The 14,899-nt window shown below is 41.6% G+C and overlaps 1 protein-coding gene across 1 annotated transcript in view; it reads right to left on the bottom strand.

Annotated features, from left to right (window-relative positions):
* Positions 1-1,194: 1,194 nt before the first annotated feature.
* Positions 1,195-14,899, bottom strand: part of P2RX3 (purinergic receptor P2X 3) — a 35,832-nt gene continuing 22,127 nt past the window's right edge. Inside the window, exons 9-12 of the mRNA XM_072638236.1 lie at positions 4,178-4,271; positions 3,835-3,900; positions 3,118-3,195; positions 1,195-2,356 (exon numbers count right to left, since the gene is read on the bottom strand). Of these exons, the coding sequence (XP_072494337.1) occupies positions 2,234-2,356; positions 3,118-3,195; positions 3,835-3,900; positions 4,178-4,271 (361 nt within the window). The 3' untranslated portion in view covers positions 1,195-2,233. The remainder of the gene's footprint in view (positions 2,357-3,117; positions 3,196-3,834; positions 3,901-4,177; positions 4,272-14,899) is intronic.

Raw genomic sequence — 14,899 nt, 5'->3', positions numbered from 1 at the left:
TTATCAAAGAGTGGTTTAGGGTTCTATGACTGGAGAGTTAGAGCAGATGAGAAGAAAGTGAGACAGACAGACAGTCACACACACACACAGAAAGAGAGAGACAGAGAGAGATACAGAGAAATACACAGAGGCACAGAGATACAGAGACAGAGGTGCAGAGAGAAAGAACGAGGTGAGAGAAACAGCTAAAGGTATGAGAGACAGAGACATAGACAGGAGATGAGAGGACAGGAGAATCCATTACACAGTAGAGAATCACAGAATTTTTACATTAGAAGAGATCTTAGAGATCATCTAGTTTCCTTCCAATCTGAATAGGAATCTTATGAAGATGTCATCTTATGAAGATGTTATCCTATGTATCTGACAATGAGCACTGTTCAAACTACTTTAGAAGGGAGTGGGCTACCTGCTCCCTCATTGGAAGTCTTCAAAGACTGGATAATCCCTTGTTGAAGAGATTTCTTTGTTCAGTGCAGGTTGGATGAGATCACCTCTGAAGTCCCTACTAATTCTGATATTCTGTGACTGGTACCTAGCAGCCTGTGCTCAGGTCTTCCTCAGTAAAAGTCTTTTCTGGGAAGGAAAGAGATGAGGTTGAGTAGAGCCACCCTCTGTATACCACCCCTACTCCAGGTTAAAAATCAGGTCAGGAAGACCATTTCCCTTGGGGTACTGGAATGAAAGTGTACCCATTGCCCATGGATTCCCAACCAGAGCCCTTATGAGGACTGTCTCCAAGGTTCCAAGACTCATTAGCTCACTTGGAGAGTGGGTTGTAATCATATTCTAAGGGTCTGAACTTTGTATGGCCTAATAGGATTTACATAGGTTTGATATGTTCATACAAGAGGCTTCTAGGTCAAATACAGGCTGAATCAGATGGCCTCTTCTTTCTCTTAGTGTTCTGAAAAAGAAATGATCTTAACAATGTTATGCAGCAATCTCTGCTCCCAAATATCATTGTCATTGAGTGTCATAATGTCTAGAAATTTGCCATTTTAAAATTAGTCCTTTGGCTATTGAAAGTTTTCCAAATAGTTAAGAATTTTCCATCAAGCCTTGGAAAGGGTTACTTTAAATTTTCATCAGCTGCTGATACATTCAAGAATGAATTGATCTGGAATCTTTTGAGAACAGGAACCTGTGGAACTGAAACATGGAGGAAGATGGTCAGAAGCAAAGGCTGGATAATTCAATGCAACAAACATTTATTAAGTGCCTATGATGTGCAAGTAACTGTGCTAGATACTGGCTATATGAAGACAAAGATGACACAGTCCTTGCCCTAAAGGAGCTTACATTCTACTGAGGGATACAGCATGCACATGGATAAGTAAATACAAGGGAATATGAGGGGAGAGAAAGTATCAGCACCGGGGGAAAGGGAGATCAAGGCAGGTGTCATGGTGGAGGTGTCACCCAAGATGAGCCTTGAAGGAAGAGCAAAAATACTGAGAAGGAGAGATGAGGAAGGAGTGCATTCCACACAGAGAGGGTAGTCTGTATGGAGGACCAGAGGTGGGAGACAAGATGCCAAGTTGAGGCAACAACTAATAGTCTGGTTTGGCTGGAATGTAGTGTGTAAGAAAAGGAGTAATATGAAATAAAACTGGGAGGGAGGTAAAAGCTTTTAAATGCCAGACTTAGGAGTTTGCATTTTATCCTGAAGACAACAAGGAGGAACTAAAGCCCCCATAAGTAAGGGAATGATCTGAAAAAGGTGGGAATATGTCAATAAATGTCATTATTGTTCTAGGGGTCCACCTTGGGCACCAGTTTTTCTTCTTTGCTCATTATCAATTCCTTTCCATAATGAGTTAAAGATAATCTTTGTGACATAGAGGGAGTCATTTAGTGTGGATACACAGAAGAGAACATCACAATCACACCAAAAAGATATTCTACACATGAGTATATACAATGGGTAAGGGGATCAAGGGTGTTCTTAGGCAGTGGGGTGAGAAAGACTTCAGTCTCTGAGATGAGAGGAGTAGTAGAATAGAAGAAGCTTTGAGGAACACCAAACTCTCAATGAGAACGTACACAGCCCTAACAAGGAGCACTGCCTACTGGTTGGCACACTGGGAGGTCTAGGAACTGGGCCTGGGTTAGTGCCACTCCTAATTAAGTGAGCCTCTTTCCCTTTCCCCTCCTCCCCAGTGGAAGGTCCACTGTTATGAGGTATAGATTCCTAGGTCATAAGGTTAATGATTAATTGGAGTGAGGAGGCCTAGTGACCAATGGAGAAGGCTCCAGAGTCTGTGGATTGCTTTTCCTCTCTGCCCTCCAGGGTCTGGTCACTGGGGTACATGGGGTTGGTAGAAGTAGCAGATCGAAGGGTTGTCTCATTCACCTGGAAGAGATGAGAGAAGACAGGACCCTAAAACATTCTCATATAGTATTCATCTGAGCCCAGGGATCCTACAGAAGAAGTAGTGGATAATGGCAGTAAGATACATAGAACCTTCAAAGTTCCTTGCAGTCCCTATTCTCTGTCATGACCCACCCATAATTATATCTCTTCTTCTTTCTTTCTCCTATCAGGGTCCTAAAACTAGATATTGCCTCTTACGTAGACATTCCTGAGAGAATGGGAGAGAAAGTTCCAAAGATGTTGCCAAGAATGTAACTCATTGACTTTATGGCATAAAAATCACACAACCACAAACTTTTGGATGTTTTTTGTGCCCAAAACTCTGGACAAATTACAGTACAAGTCAATTCACAAGACCTTTTCAGGTATCTACACTACACAGGGAAACATGCAGAGACACACCGGGAAAGCAGTTTTACTACTCTGCCATGATGAATTCTCACCTGCTCTTTTACTTTCCCTTCTGCCAATACATTCAACTTGGCAGCCATAGTATTAGGGACAGGTTTGGAAACACTAGCCAGAAGCTTTGGATCTGTGTGATTTTAATTTCTGTCTGCAGACAATGGGAGAGAAGCTATTGGCAGCAGTTACTACCTCCCTGCTCCCTAGTTCTCCTGGACTGACCTTGTGACAGTAATGCTTACAGAAACAGCCAGAAGCTCTTCAGAACTGCTACTCCTTTACTTTGGCCCTCCCCTCATCCCTTGTTTTCCTCTGGTCTCTCTTGAGGTCCTTACCTCTTCAAACTTCCTGGCTTTGTACTGGTCTGCACCCTTTAGAAAGTTAAGCAGGATGATGTCGCAGAGGACTGTGCCCTGGAGGGAAGAGACATCGTCAATGGGGGAAGCTCCCAGTACCTAGACCTGGTATAGGCAGGGGAAAGGGCAGGGATAAGGGATGGGGAGGACAGGAGGAAACAGGTAGAGAGTAAGAGAGCACAGAACTCTACTTGACCAGTATAAGATTAACAACTCATATTTCCATAAAGTGAGCAGTTTATAAAGCTCTTTCTTCCCAACGACTTGGAGAGGTAGAGAATTCAAGAATTAGCACCCCCATTTTATAGATGAGGAAACTGACATTTGGAGACATGTAGTAATAAAGGTCACAGAGCTGTGAAGTGGCAAAGATTTCCTTTTGATTCTAAATATATTCTAATTTTGGAACTTGGAGGTGGAAGGATAGATTGAGAGGCATGGGTAGAGGCATGGAAAGTGGAGATATGCCCACTTTACCAAATAGCCACCCCAGAACTGATTTTCATGGCAACCCAGTGAATAGAGAGCACTGTCACATGAGATACCACCATAAAACAGGCAGATGAGCAGAGGAAAGATGGATATTTACCTTAGTTGTGTGGCTATAATGCCACCATGGCACACAGAACAGAGGTTCTCTTCCCACCTTGACTAGAATCTTTGGGGAATACTCACGTGACTGAAGCTGAGACTTACCACTCCCACTGAGGTAAAGGCTGTCACAGAGCTGATGATGGTGGGTATGATGTTAAACTTGCCAGCCTGCAGGCACAATGTGACACAGTGAGCTTAAGGCAGTGGGGAAGGGGGAAAATGAACACTAGAATGTATTTAATATTTAATAACATAATAATGTTCCCTCAGAACAATCCTAGAGAGAAACTGAGAGACTTTATATCCCAAAAGTAAAAGAATCCCAGGGGCACTGAGTTATTCCAAGGTTTATTGCTGTCCTTTCTTAAAAATCCCTTGGCTCCTTCTGTATCTTCCCTGGGTGTCCTCCCTGACCCTTCCACCCTGATCTGGTTTGAGGACTCACATTTCCATATACCAGTACATCAAAACGGATGCCAAATGCCTTCAGGAGTGTCCGATACTCACTTCCATTCTCCATCTTAAAGTATTTGGCAAACCTACAATCCAAGAAGAAGTGAAAAAAGACAATGGCCTCAGTAGTGCACCTTCCCTTGACTACCATCATACCTCCCAAAATAAAGTATTTTTCTCTGTTCAGGAAGTGCGATCATTTCATCCCAGGCCATGACAGTGTAGAAGAGAGCACTACTACAGACGTTCTTGGCAGGAAGAGAAAACATTACAAGCAACCTATTGGGCATCATGGAAGCATATGCTCTGGTGGGAGATAGTATGGTATAGCTGAAAGAAAGTAAAGTTTGAGTCAGATGGACCTGAGTTGAATTCCATAAGCTGTTGTTTAGGCCTAGGCCAGTCACTTAAGCTCCTTAGGGTTCAGATTCTCAGCCTACAAATTGGGATGATAATACTTATGCTACCTACCATAGCAACAGAGGAAAGTATTTGCTAAACAGAAAGAAATCATGGGAATGGGAGGTGTGAATGTATGTTTGTTGGAGCATCCATGCCAGCCCCAGGTAGAACTGGAAGGCTAGAGAATGTATGTTCAGAGTTTGCTCTTCTTCCTTATCTTAGGACCCTATGTGCACCTTAGATATCCCATGCTTTTATGCTTTGCAAGATACCTTAACATAGAAGGAAATGTGTTAAGAAAATTAAAAACTCTAATAACCATAAAAGTTTCCATTGGCATTGTGTTTGTAGTTCACCAAACCCTAGTTCCTCAGTCCAAATGCCACCTCCTTAAGGAGGCCTTTCCTAATTCCCTCAGAAAACAGAATAGTGAGCACCCTCCACCATGAAATCATTTTGTGTTTATTTTGTCTGTTTCCAGAATTTACTTATATGTCAATGTGCTGTATCCCCCAGTGGAATGAGAACCCTTGAGGGCAGAGACTCTCTCATATTTGTATTTCTGTTACCAGTGCCTCTCATATAGTAGGTGCTTAATAAACACTTGTTACTTGAATATCCATCGGTCAGAGGCACGATCTCCAAAACAAAGGAGGCAATGCCATGCTTCTCAACATGGGCCAAGCAAATGCTGGATTTTTCAGCTCATATCTAGTAGTTGCCAAATTGAGCGAGGAGTCCTCCACAATCCTATTCCACAGTCACAGCTTTTCCACCCTGGGCATATGCAGTAGATTCTCCCTACCTAAATCTAGGCTTTATCTCCATTAGCTTTATTTTCTGTGAAATGAAGATGTTAGATTAAATGGCCTCCAAGGCCCAACCATCTTGGACATCCTGTGTTCTAAGGTCCAACCCACTTCAGGCATTCTATATTCTAAATTCCCTCCAAGTGCTAACGTTCTATGTTTTAAGATCTTTTCCAGCTCCAATAGTTCATAGACTATTTCAGGATCCCTTCCAACTCTAACAATCAATGTTCTATGGCATTCTTTCAATCTAGCATTCTGTTCTTAGACTCTTATAGCCCTAACTTTGTTCTTAGGCACTGTCTAGGTCTAATGTTCTCTGTTCAATGGTCACTTTCAGCTCTAACATTCAATGATTCAGCATTTTGGCCAAACAAAAGGCCCTCCCTTCTTAAAGAACCTCCCACTTTTGTGCTGTACTATCAAAGTATCTCAGAGCATTCTCTATTCAGTGTTCAAAATGTCCTTGAACTGGAGAGCTCAGAGGTAACATTCTCCCTCTGTTAGAAATAGGAAGGCAATGCTACACGGACAGTTAATGACAGGGATGAGAGCAGGAGCTAGGAGTGCAGACTCTTAGGCCAAGGCTGTATATACACAGACATAAAAACAGAGATGACATGCCCAACTTTCAGCCTTGCTGAATGAATGTGTCAGTGACCTGGACACTGTCTATCAAAGCAGAGTGAAGAATGGAGAACTAAATTTCGCCTGGCAAGTAATGGCAAGGGAATGAGGAGAAATATAAAGTGAGATTTTGTTCTCTAGCACCTGCCTTCCAAGAAGCAGTAAACTCTTTTAAAGTCATGCCTTTATTGATTTTTCCCACCTTAGGGAGAGGTTAGCAGCAAGTGTTATCCTCCTAAGAGAAAAGGAGAGAGAGAGAGAGGGAGAGAGAGAGAGAGAGAGAGAGAGAGCACTACCCTATGGGATGAGGAGGGAAGGCAGACCCTCTGTTTAGCCTGGAAGGGGAGGAAAGATGATGGTTCACTGAATGTCAGAGCTGAAAGGCATATTTGCGATCATCCAGTATTTTTGCCAGAGGGGTAAAGGGAAAGTGTGGCCAGTATCACACCAAGTATTAGTAGCTGAACAAAATGAGAACTTGGGCCTCACAACTCCCAGTCCTGGGCTCTTTTGTCACCACGTTTCCTTCCCCAAGCTCACACAGAGAAGTTGGTGCCATTCACAATTCACTCACAACCTGGGCAGAGGATCCTGAGTTTTCAGGGGGAGCAGGTGACTACCATTCTCTTTCTTTGATTGTCTTTCCTACCCCAATTTACTCCTTTCCTCCCTCCCCTAAAAATGTTACTACTTTTGATAAGAAATGGAAACTCTAACTTCCTTCAGCTCAGATCCAGGGCTCCCCTCCGTCCAGGGCCTTTCTTTCCTCACCCAACTTCTACTATTACTTTATAGCTACATTGTATATATATTGTATCAACTTATCTATGTTCATGTGGTTTCTATCTAGCAGAATATAAGTGCCCTGAGGGCAGGAACTATTTTTTTTCCCATTTGCCTTTGTGTCTCCTAACACTGTCCCTGGCATATAGTAGTGAGTTAATAAATATCTGTGTAATTGAATTGAATGAAAAAAATGGCAAGACCTGCACATATCCAATCATTTTGTCTGCCTCCTGATTTTTTCTTGGCTCAGACTCATCTCTTTTGAATCCTGGGTGGGGGAACCATGCTAATATGCCAATTGAGTTTTATTGTCTTGGTCTCCAAGGACTGGTGATCTTGGTAATTCAGATTCTCTAACTTTCCCTTACTATCTCCCAAATTTCCAACCGCAAAAGAGAGAGCCACTAAAAGAGAGGTTAGCAGGGAGTACACTACGCTTTTAATCAAGAGAGCTAGCTTGAGTACTGTCCTGCTATCTTCCAACTCAAAAAGACTGAAGAAATCTCAGGAGAGGGCCCTGCTAATAGCTTCTTCCTGACGTTCTTACAACAGGCCTTATTACTGACTGGTGGCTCAGCGATGAATACGGCAAATGGGGTGTGAAAGTACTGATTTTTTAAAAAGGCTACAGTTCTGACTCATCCGAAGGAGGGGAAAACAGGAAATTAATTTGTATGTATACACACATGTGCAACTATATGGGCATGTATATATACATATTTTTTCTTTACTGTCCGCTATTAAAACTTCTATCAAGGGAACTCGTGCATGTCCTAGAATGTTAATTATGCTACGTTGAGCAACTGCCAAATATGTCATTTGTTGCCCAATCAACTCTAGCATTATATTAATATTTTGCAACATTGTATACTTTTAATAAGCTATGTTTTGTTTTCCTCTATAATTAAGAGCAGTACACAAAAGAATAATAAAATGTGATTGACATGTTAAAAAAAAAAAGAGATAGCTAGCTGGGTGCCAATTCCAGCTCAATTACTAAAGGAATGTGTGATCTCTTTAATCATCAGTCTCTTGATCTGTAAAATGAGAGTTCTGAGCATGGTAACCTTTCAAATTTCTCCCAGTTCTAAGATTCCTGGTTCTAAGGTCCTTCCAGGTTCTGATATTTTGTGTTTTAACTTTGTTTTATGGCTCCTCCCCTTCACAAACATTCTATGATCTAATGACCAAAATGACAAGGAGGGACTCCCACAAAGTCTCTTGTTTGTTTCACCTTGGTATTTCCCTACTTTAGTTTCCATTTTGGAGGGTGACCTTTCTGACTTCCTCTGAGCTATTCTTTATGGGAAAACGCAACATAAGGAGAGAAATTGATTCCCTCTGAGTTGTTTTCCCAGGAAAGGCAAAACATTTGGGAAGGGTGAAGCAGTTGGCTGCACCAGAAACTGGAAGCTACAGGAGGGTGGTTGGTGAGGTCTAGGTAGGAGCATTTAGTGAGCACCAGACAAAGACTGTCCTTATCATCTGACGGTGCAGGGGCCGGTGACAACCCCAGAGATACTATTGAGAGAAACAGTGGGATGGCTGTGAAGGGGACAAAGCTGTCACTGTTGGCGGAGAACTGGGGACTGGTGCTTGCCAAGACAGAGCCCTGCAAAGGGAAAGAAGGCTTCTGGGGGGCCCACAGCAGGTATCTGGGGCTACAGAAAGTTAGGAGCCCTCCCTGTTGGGTATAGTGGTGCTTGAAAGCTGTCCATCACACCAGGACCCACTAACCAGGACTAAATTGGGCCTGGTAGGCAGTTGACACTGGGAAAAGTAAGCAGCAATCACATTTCTTTTAACCCTTCTACACCCAGGCAAGGTCCCTAGAGGATACTATTATTTAGCATTCTAGAGCCTTCAGATTGGAGGACTGCTCATGCTATCAGTAGTGACATGTGAATAATAATAATACAAAATATCCCAATTGAAATGACAAATCATTTGTTGAATGAGGCAGCATGGTGGCCCACAGAATAGAGAATTGGACTTGGAGGCAGAAGACCACAATTCAATCCTATCTGACACATTTCCTAGCTGGGTGACTCTGGGCAAGTGACAACTATTCTCTGTCTCAGTTTCCTTCTTGGTAAATTACGAATAAGGTTGTGAGGATCAAATCAAACAACAGTTGTAAAGCACTTTGCAAATTTTAAAGCCCCCAATGCTAGTGATTATCAACTTACATTTTATATATGTAATAATAAATTATGTACTGTGTTATATATTATATAATTGTGCTATGTAATTATATAATATATCATAATTATGTATATAATAATTATATGATGTGTGTGTGTGTGCACATGTATGTATGTGTTTTCTGGTTTTCTGGCTAAAGTCCTTCTCAGCCCAAGGAGTGGTCTGTGGCCTAACCTAGGCCCTTCCTCCTGCTTTCATCTTTCTCCAGAGCCCCTCCTCTCCAGATCTCCTCAGGTTAGAAGCTTCCTTGTCAGAAGCTCCTAATTTCCCAATGTTTGACACCTTCCCATCTGTCAGATGGGACTGGGGTTGGAAACCAGTCAGATCTGTGGTTGAGCAGGAACTGTCCCCTGCTCATAAAATATGGAAGTCACCTTGACTCCACAACTGCCTAAGCTGCACTGATGTCTAGAGTGAAGGTGTGTGTAGGGATCTCCAGTGAGAATGCGTTGTAACAACTGTCTAAGTCCTAGGAACAGACCACTGAGGACTCCCCTCTTCCTCCATGGACCAATCTGAGTCTTCAGACCACTATGGAGAACGACTCCAAGACATCTCTAGTCTTACTGTGTCTCCTTCTCTGCCAGCTCAGTCTTGCTTTGGAGGAGTCAGTCCCAGTCCCAGTAGGGTGTGTGTGTGTGTGTGTGTGTGTGTGTGTGTGTGTGTGTGTGTGTGTGTGTGTGTGTGTGTGTGTGTGTGTATGAGACAGAGGGGAAAGAGACAGAGAAACAGAGACAAAGAGAGAAACACAGAGACACAGAGAGACAGAGACAGAGAGATCTACTGGGCTTTCCTGAAACCTTTCCTTTGTCAGCTCTCTTTCCTCTCCAGTGTTCCCTTGGACATCTCTAGTTAAGCCAGTTTTTCCCCCCTTAAATCTATCAAATAAAAGGGCCCATGGCATTAATTGGTCCATCTTATTCTTCTGTAAAGCCCCTTTAGTCCTTGCCACAGAACTTTCAATCACGTAAAGTTGAATCTAAATTCTTAAATAACAGACATAAACTTAAATGACACAGCACTGCTTTAGGGGCCTGACATTCTTAATAGACATACATTTTTAAAATCACAGAACTCCAGAGGTGGAAGGGTTCTAAAAACCTAGAACATAGCTCTGTCAGAGCTGGAATGGGCCTTAGAATGTGGAATAACTCTTTGTGGTTTGATAGACTGAATGTCCAAACTGGGAGAGACCTTACAATGTAGAATGTTAGAGCTAGAAGGGCCTTACAACATAGGATGGCAGAGTTAACTGAGACTTTAGAACATAGATCATGGGATTTAAAGCTGTAATGAACTTTAGAGACCATCAAATCCAAATCACTTATTTTATAGAGAAGTAAAGAGAAGCCTAGAGAGATTAAGTAACTTGTCCATGGTCACAAATGATCTGAGGCAAGATCTGAACCCAAGTTTTCCTGACTCCAAGTCCAGAACTCATTTTACTATGACATGCTGCTTTTCATGGAAAATAGAATGTGAGAGTGGCAAGGGATCTTAGAACCTGGTCTAGAACCTAGAACATTAGAGCTGGGAGGCACTAGATAAATCACCTAGTCATCTGGATAATTCAATCCTAGATTCAGAGATAGAGCATACTTTGAAGGTCACCCGCTCCTTTAATAGATGGAGAAATTAAGGATTAGGGAAATGTTTTGCCCAAGGTAAAAATGGCAAATTCAGGATTCCAAATGCAGTTATCTAATGCCACGTTCAGAAATCTGTCTGAACCATTATGCCTTCTCTTCTCACTGTAAAGATGAGAAAACTGAAACCTAGAGAGATTCAAAGTCCAACAATTAGTAGTACAGCTCAATCTCCCCAAGTCTTCTGATTCCTGCTCTAATGCTTTGTCTACCATTTCCTGGTCTCTCATTTCTACCTGCTTAACCATGTTCTGTCCCAAGAGCTTTTCAAAAATTGATACAATGTATTGATTTAATTTTTGATTATTCCAGTGATCAAACTCTCTTATTTTACAGATGAAGAAACTGAGGCATACTTAAAAAACAGTGAGTACACAAAACAGGATTTGAACTCAGGTCTTCCTAATTTCAAACCTCATTCCATATTTACTATGCCAGGCTTCCTAAATAGCCAGTGCCTTATTTTTTTTTTCTATATCATAATGCCTAGGTAATATACTTGAACCTCCTTTTTATAGATGGGAAAATGAAGCTTATAAAGATTATGTGACTCTTCTGTTATCTCATCTTGGCATGGAGGTGACATGAGTTTCTTGATGGGTAAGTTCAAAAATCACAAGCTCTGGCAGACTCTACCAAGCTGAAAAGCATTCAAGTACAAACCCACCAATCCACCCACTGAGGATCCCAGCTCAGTGTGGAAAGCCTCCTGACAAGGTTAGATGCAGGGCGGTGAACCTGTTAGCCACAGAAACTCTCTAACACTGTCTTTTATGTCATTGATGGAGTTGCAAACTGCTCTGGCAGAGGGAATACCCATGCTGATGACATCACAGATTCTGGAAGTATTGAACCATGTAAATAAAAATCATTCTGTGAATTTCCCTGCAAGATTCCCGACATCTGTTTAGAAATGTTTCATCAGGTGAGCATCCCGATGTGTGGTGGAGAAAGCGGTATATGTGTGCATGTGTGTGTGGGTGCTTACTCGAAGCCTGGAGCCTTGGGCCTAGAAAACTGCTATGTGAGGTGGTAACAAGCTGCCATATTCTACTTTCAAGGGAAAACTTGGGTGTTGAGCTGGTGTCTCCAGGCAGAAGAGGTGTCATTCACGGCAAAGCTTTTGCCTTTTGAAAAAGGAAATTTGTCATTTGGAATACACTTTTGGGGGTTGCTAGCACAACAGCAAGAAAAGATATACTGTGAAAAGGATTGTTCTAAGGTTGAGCGATTAGCTTTGAGTAGAGCAGGCTGATTCTCTTGGCTCAGAGAAGTACTCCAAGTGAAGGTTACCTCTGAAATCTCCAGGAAAGCACCTGACTTCCTTTTGGAGGAGCCTCACTGTCATCGAATAAGAGTTCAGAGTTGAAAGGGACCTTCAGAGATGGTCTTGCCAATCCCTCCATTTTACTAATGGGGAAAAAGAGACTCACAGAGGGAAAGACTCATGAGATCATAGATTGAAAGCTAGGAGAAACCTTAGAAATTATTAAGTTCATTTTATAGGCAGGTAAACTGAGGCTCAGAGAAGGGAAAATCGTCCATTTAGAGTTGGGAAGGACCTTCAAGGTCAGTCTTCTAATCCACCCTTCTCATTTTGCAGGTGAGAAAATTGATAACTAGAGAGGAGGAGGATTATAAAATCATAAATTTAGATTTAGAAGGAAACAAAAATCATCTATTCTAATTATTTAACTTTACAGATTTAAACCAAAAACCAGAAGGGGAAGAATCATAGAACTATAAATTTAGAGTTGCAAGGGACTTCACATGTCATAGAATTATGGATTTATAACCAGAAGGGACTATAGATGTCACTGAGTCTAACTCTCTTATTTTACAGAAGAGGAAACAGGAATACTCAGAACTTAGTGAGTGTGTAAAACTCAGGTCTTCTTGACTTCAAGTCTACTTCCATATTTACTATGCCAGACTACCTAAATAGCCAGTGCCTTATTTTCTTCTATATCACAATGTCTAGATAGTATACTTGAACCCCCCCTTTTACAAATGGGAAAAAATGAGACTTAGAGAGATAATGTGACTTGTCCCAGATCATTCAGGTGGCAGAGTCAGGATTGGCACCCAGTTCTCTAACTTCTAATTAAATACACCTTCCACAAAGCAATGCAAGTCCACAGAGCTAGAAAAAAGCTCTCTTTTTACACAGATGCACCTTCCCCTATTCTCCCCCAATGATGGAGCCTACATTCCAGACAGGCTGCCCTACTTCCTATTTTCTGTACAAGACATTCCACACCTCCCCTCCCCTGTCCCTGGAACAGTCTTCCGTTCTTCACCTCTTGGAACCCCTAGCTCCTTACAAGGTTTATTACAAAGGCATCTCTGAAAAGATACTATTTCTGATTCCTCCAGCTAGTGCTTTCCATTCTATCAACCAAACTTATTTTATATTTACCTTGAATAATTTTCACATTTACATAATGGTTTTCCCACTAGTAGATTGTAAGCCTCTTGATGAGAAGAAGTGTTTGTTTTTGGTTTTGTATACTCAGTAGCTAGCAAACAGCAAACAGTAGCTTAATAAATATTTGTTGAATCAAACATTGACTGAGCTAGAGACATCTAAAGATCCCAGAGCAACAAATCAGGACTCAGTCATTTTCATCATAATTAATAAAGCAGGAAAGTGGACTGGTGCATCTTAGGAACACTTCTAACAATAAGTTGAATCCAAATAAGATTTTTGACTCATTCATAATCAGGCAGGAAATTAAATGATGCTGGGCTGTCTGTCCTGTTTTGGTTTTTGCCAAGCATTCTAGTCCATCCAGTTTGTTTTACCGTGCATTTGAATCTGACAAAGGTTACTGCAGGCACTGATTGAGAGGCCATTCTTGTAACAGCCTGTTCACTGGCAAAGACAGCCTTCATGCTATTTTCATGGAAATTAGCCATATGACTGCTCTTAACACAGACAGTATGGATGCTAGATGGAGAAGAAAAATAAAACCCAGATTATAAAAAGGCTAATCAAAGCCAAGGGCAGACTTTTTCTTCTCCTTATCAATTGGCCTTAGATCTTGTTGAACTGAATGTTTCCGAATAGAAACCAAGCAGTGCCAAGCTTCACTGCCTCATGAAAGCTGCTATGGTTGGCTTCCAGCAAGAAAAAGATCGCTTAGAAACACTGATCACACAAGAAGCAACGAACTGCTGCAGAAGAGGTTTTTGTCCCAGAAACTAAGAGAGAAAATCCAAAATTTCATATATATATTTTTTCTGCCTTTGGAAATTAGAGTCTCAAGAAACAGGAAATTAGACCTGGATTTTGCTGCTACTGCTTCTGGTGCTACTGAAGAGAGTGCAGAGCCCACATAGCTAAGAATGGGTGCAAGATCTCATTTCACCCTCATCTGGCCTCTGTCACCTTTGGAGCTGGAGAATACTCCAGCTGTAATGGACTCTATCCCTGGGGTGGGGGTAGGATTGTAGGGGAAGAGACCCCAGGTTCAGATTCAAGAGATCTGGGTCTGAAGTCTTGATTTCACTTACTAGCTATATGGCCCTGGAAAAGTCACTTAATCCCTCTCACTCCTCAGTTTTCTCAACCGTACAAACTAGAGAAAGACAGTACAACATGGTGCATAGAGAGCAGGCCTTAAAGCTAGAAAAAATGGGGTTTAAGTCTTGTCTCTGTCACATACTAGTTGTGTGACCTTGGGCAACTCACTACAACTCTTAGTGCTCTAGGCCAGAGGTGTCAGACATGAGGCCCTCCCTAGTGTGACCTGAACCTGATTAAAATATAATTGGGAAGTATTTAATAAAATGAATAAAAATATATAAGAAGCAATAATAGAAAGGGAAATTCCATTCCAAATAACTACAAAATGTATAAAATACTTGGGGATCAAAATGAAAATGCAATAGGATATAGATAATCTTAAGAAGTGGTTTTCTAAATCAATATGCTCTCTGTAGGGATTCATATGTATGATTTAGGCACTCAAGCTTCTGTTTGAGTCAGACACCAACTCTGTAAGTTATAGAACAGTTGGTGATCTGTTGTGGAGAAGGGTTTCCTCACCAGGAGTTCTTACTCCAATGAGAAAGGAAGGAAAGAAAGAAAGAAGAAAGCAATGAGGGAGGGAAAAGGAAGGAAGGAAGAAGGAAAGAAAAAAGAAGGAAAGAAACAGATAAAAAGAGAGGAAAAGAAAGGAGAAGATAGAGAAAAAGGAGAAAGAGAAACTGAAAAAAGAGGAGAAAAAGAAAGGA

Source organism: Notamacropus eugenii, chromosome 2 (genome assembly GCF_028372415.1).
Source record: "Notamacropus eugenii isolate mMacEug1 chromosome 2, mMacEug1.pri_v2, whole genome shotgun sequence".
Lineage (NCBI taxonomy): Eukaryota > Metazoa > Chordata > Mammalia > Diprotodontia > Macropodidae > Notamacropus > Notamacropus eugenii.
This window is presented reverse-complemented; position numbering and strand designations above follow the sequence as displayed.